We start from the raw sequence: 5,000 nt of genomic DNA, 5'->3' as shown, positions 1-5,000 counted from the left end.
GCGTCAGACTCCAATCTCATTTAAAACTCCATCTTACAAATTTTGAACTTCAGCCCCATCATGACCACCAGCCTGTTTATAGGGGTGTCTGTCTTATACAGGCCTTCATGAGCCACGTTAACACTGGATACACACACACACACACACAATACTGGACTCGCTAGGATGTTAATGTGTGTCTCCTGTTTCTGACTCCACAGTATGTAGCTCAGGAGAAAGCAGCTCTGAGTGATTCCCATAGTTCTGTATTTCCCCCCCTAAGGAAGGGAACAGTAACTTACTTACATCCATTTACTTCTAACACAGCAGGTTAACAGAGAGAAAGGAAAGAGGAGTAGAAGGAAAGTCCTACACTGTACTGCACAAAGAAGAACGGTACACTACAATACCCACAATGCACTGCACCTAATGACGCATGGCTAACGCAGAGTTATTGTTTACGGTCATTTAATCTAAATCAGCAGTTTGTGTTATTAAAAATAATACAGATTAAATTGCAGAGGGAAGCTAAATTCTGATCACACACCATGTTTATAACCACACACTCCACCTTTTATTTATGTAGAACAGCAGTAAAGAGACCCACAAACACCACACCAAGAAAAGCTCAGGTTTAAACTCAGATTGCTGTCTTATCCACACAGATCATCTCAGACTCCAGCAGTTTGTTCACCCTGTAACTAAACTGAAGCTGCTTATCCAAAGCTCATAATAAAATCAGTTCATGTCCAAGTTTATAACCAAACTCTAATGAACAAACTCTGTACAGCGGTGAACGTTTGTAAGGAAAAAGACACGCATGCATCAACACAAGGCATGGTCAAGAAATCAGCTTTAATAGTAATTTTATTAAAATACAGATATCTTTAGTTTATTCTCTTTTACACGAGCCTAGTGTGAACACAGCCTGGTGTGTACGGGACATGAGCAGTGACTACGTACATGTGCACAACTAACCCTCATCAAATATTTGCCTAAAGCTCCAGAAGCGTCATGACGAGACACCCTAACCTCAATAATTAAACAGCATCACAGCTGCTCCGGAGACCAGCATCTCACACACACACACACACACACTCACTCTTGTGAACGATAGTGAATGATAACAAGGAAAAACTAGAGGAGACGGGAAAAGAGAAGAGGAAAGGAAGACACAAAATAAAGAGATGAAGGCTCGAGTCCTGAGGCTACGAGGCGAAGGCACGCGAGCCAGGAGCGGTACGGACGCTCGACATGTAGGTCACACACACAAGAAGGGAGGAGTGCAAATTAATCCTGACATCCTCAAATGTCAGCTCACTAGCAGGAGAGGAGACACAGAGGGTGGGTGGGTGTGTGTGTGTTTGTAGAGGAGAAAAACACACCGCTGCAGGCTGAACAGGGACACTAAAGACCCGTCATTGTGTGTAAAGAGGTCAGGAGAAGAAGAGGTCCGACTGCACAGCCAAGTCACATGACCTGCACTAATCCATCATCCCTACTGCCCCCTCCTCCATCTGACAGTCATTACCTCACACATCAACGCGCGCGTGTGCACACACACACACACACACACAGGTAGACAGGACTGGAAGAGATCCACCCACAACAGATAAGTCAGCACTGTGTGAATTGTAAGGAAAGCACGAGAGGAAGAGTGAGACCAAAAAGCTAGAACATAAAGAGACAGTGTAATAGTGCAGAAGTGAGGGAACAGAGACAGTGTAATAGTGCAGAAGTGAGGGAACAGAGACAGTGTAATAGTGCAGAAGTGAGGGAACAGAGACAGTGTAATAGTGCAGAAGTGAGGGAACAGAGACAGAAAGATGGAAGAGAGAAATGAGAGAGACCATGAGAGAGGGATTTGGGGAGATGAGTGTCACATAGGAAAGAGAAAGACAGTAAGGAGACCAAGAGAAAAAGGAGAGGGAGACGAGAGAGTTGGAGTGACACGGGGGGGGGGGCACGGAGTGTGTGTGTGTGTGTGTGTGTGTGTGTGTGTGAGAGAGAGAACCACAGAGGGAGAAAAAGAAAGAGAGGAAAGACAGCAGACAGGGAGGAGTGAGTGAGTGAGCAGGAAGAGACCATTTCCCCTTTGTAGGGGGGAGGTGGGTTTAAAAGATTAGCACAGTGGCGCCTGTGTGTGGAGGTGGAGTCAGGATACACAGCACAGGAAATAAACTATAGTAAACACACACACACACACACACACTCTATACCCTGTGCACACAACACACACACACACTATACCCTGTGCACACAACACACACACACACACTCTATACCCTGTGCACACAACACACACACACTATACCCTGTGCACACAACACACACACACTCTATACCCTGTGCACACAACACACACACACACACTATACCCTGTGCACACAACACACACACACACTATACCCTGTGCACACAACACACACACACACTATACCCTGTGCACACACACACACTCTATACCCTGTGCACACAACACACACACACACACTCTATACCCTGTGCACACAACACACACACACTCTATACCCTGTGCACACAACACACACACACTCTATACCCTGTGCACACAACACACACACACACACTATACCCTGTGCACACAACACACACACACACTATACCCTGTGCACACAACACACACACACTCTATACCCTGTGCACACAACACACACACACTATACCCTGTGCACACAACACACACACACTATACCCTGTGCACACAACACACACACTCTCTATACCCTGTGCACACAACATACACACACTATACCCTGTGCACACACACACACACACACTATACCCTGTGCACACAACACACACACACTATACCCTGTGCACACACACACACACACACTATACCCTGTGCACACAACACACACACACTATACCCTGTGCACACAACACACACACACTATACCCTGTGCACACAACACACACACTCTATACTCTGTGCACACAACACACACACTCTATACTCTGTGCACACAACACACACACTCTATACCCTGTGCACACAACACACGCTATACCCTGTGCATACAACACACACACTCTATACCCTGTGCACACACACACACACACACACACACTATACCCTGTGCACACAACACACACACACACTCTATACCCTGTGCACACAACACACACACACACTCTATACCCTGTGCACACAACACACACACACACTATACCCTGTGCACACAACACACACACACACTATACCCTGTGCACACAACACACACACTATACCCTGTGCATACAACACACAATACCCTGTGCACACAACACACCCACCCCCTATACCCTGTGTACACAACACACTTCTGATTAACATTGCACACAACACACACCCACCCCCTATACCCTGTGCACACAACACACTTCTGATTAACTATGTTTGATCTTTGGTGATGATCAGGTCAAACACTTGATCTCAGCTCACAGTAACGTTAACGCCTCACTGTAACCATGACAACAAGAATAAATAACCCTTTATACTATATTACGCTTCAGCATCAGTGACCCTCAGCTCTGATGCACCTCACTCACTTAATATTTTATACAATTATATATTTAAAACATCTACAATCATCAACACAATAATGTGGAGCTAAAACAATTGTATAAATCATCATGTGGCTTTTTGGATACAAAGATAAAAGGGGAAAGATTTACCAACTTCAAAGGAAGCCCCTCCCCCACCCACCTGCACACAACAAGGACTTTCCAAAAGACCAAACACACACACACACACACACACACACACACACACCCCATGACATGACTGATTTATCCTCCACCCCCTCAACTCACCTGCATAAAAAGTCAATGTTCCTTATCTACCCACTCATCTACCCTTCACCCTTCCTAGCAGCCCCGAAGCACCCACCCCCACACCCCCCCTACCTGCACGTGAGGCACTTGGTGGTGGTTAGCTGGTGGTGACGAATGAGTGTTGGAGGACCAGTTCCCATGCAGCAGTGGTGGTGGAGGAGACGAGTCCGGTGGCTGCTGGGTCACAGGGAGTGCAGGTGGAGTTCTCACCTGCTGCACCTGCTGAAACTGCAATGTAGATGTCTGCAGCTGCTGCGGGAGAACCTCTGTGTGGTTGGGTGCATTCATTGCTCTCTGATTGGGTGACAAGGTGCCGTACATCTGGGGGTGCTGCTGGGGGTGTGAGATCGGACCTTGGCCCCTTTGAGGGGGCGGAGTTCCAGCAGGGTTGCCCCCCAGGTTCCTCATGGGTGACATGGAAGGAGGAGTAGCATAAGATCCCTGAGGAGGTGGAGCGAGGTGCTGCTGCGGAATTTTAGGCTGCGCAGGATGCATATTCTGAGGAGGTAACTGGTTCACTGGGTAACACTGTGGTCCTGCAGGGGTGGGGTAACACTGCACAGGAGCACTGGGGTTGCTGCTGGTGGTGAGGCTCATCCCTGAAGTGTTGGCTAAACCCTGATTTAGGCCACCGTATTGAGGATAAGGGGCATATTGACCTGAGCTGTTGTTGGCGACTTGCTGGTTGTTCATGCTGAAGCCCATGTTCTGGTGGCCTCGGCCGCTCATCATCTGCTGCTGCTTTGAAGGGCTTTGAGGAAACTGTGACTCTGGGTGATGGTGCAGAAACTGCTGGCCAGCCTGCTGATGCTGAGGAGTTTGAGACGGATGCCGCATGGCAGACGTCGTCATATTGGCTCCCATGTGTCCCATGAAACGGTTTGCTTCCTGTGGCAAACCTTGGGGGAAGTGGTTCATCCTTGGTGGTGTCTGAGTTTGGTTGTGCCCTTGCATTCCACCAAATTCGGTGCGTCCCATGTAGGAACCCATTTGGTGTCCGTGAACTTGCTGTTGTTGTGACTGTTGAAATTGGGCTCGATTTTGGTCAGGCAGCTGCATCCCTTGAGGACCCCAGTTATTACCCGGGGTGGCTCCTCCACCCTCCTGGAACGACTGTGCTGCTCCTGGTCCCGCCCCTCTTGCATCACCCTGTGCTCCCGGATAGACATGATGTCCACCAG

General features: G+C 48.2%; 1 protein-coding gene across 1 annotated transcript in view; it reads right to left on the bottom strand.

The window, feature by feature from the left end:
* chd7 (chromodomain helicase DNA binding protein 7) overlaps positions 1-5,000 on the bottom strand; it is an 80,239-nt gene that overhangs the window by 61,125 nt on the left and 14,114 nt on the right. Inside the window, exon 2 of the mRNA XM_060887947.1 lies at positions 3,892-5,000. This exon is cut by the window's right edge and continues 465 nt beyond it. Coding sequence (XP_060743930.1) covers positions 3,892-5,000 — 1,109 coding nt within the window. The remainder of the gene's footprint in view (positions 1-3,891) is intronic.

The sequence above is a fragment of the Tachysurus vachellii genome, chromosome 15, assembly GCF_030014155.1.
Source record: "Tachysurus vachellii isolate PV-2020 chromosome 15, HZAU_Pvac_v1, whole genome shotgun sequence".
NCBI classification, from domain to species: Eukaryota; Metazoa; Chordata; class Actinopteri; order Siluriformes; family Bagridae; genus Tachysurus; species Tachysurus vachellii.
This window is presented reverse-complemented; position numbering and strand designations above follow the sequence as displayed.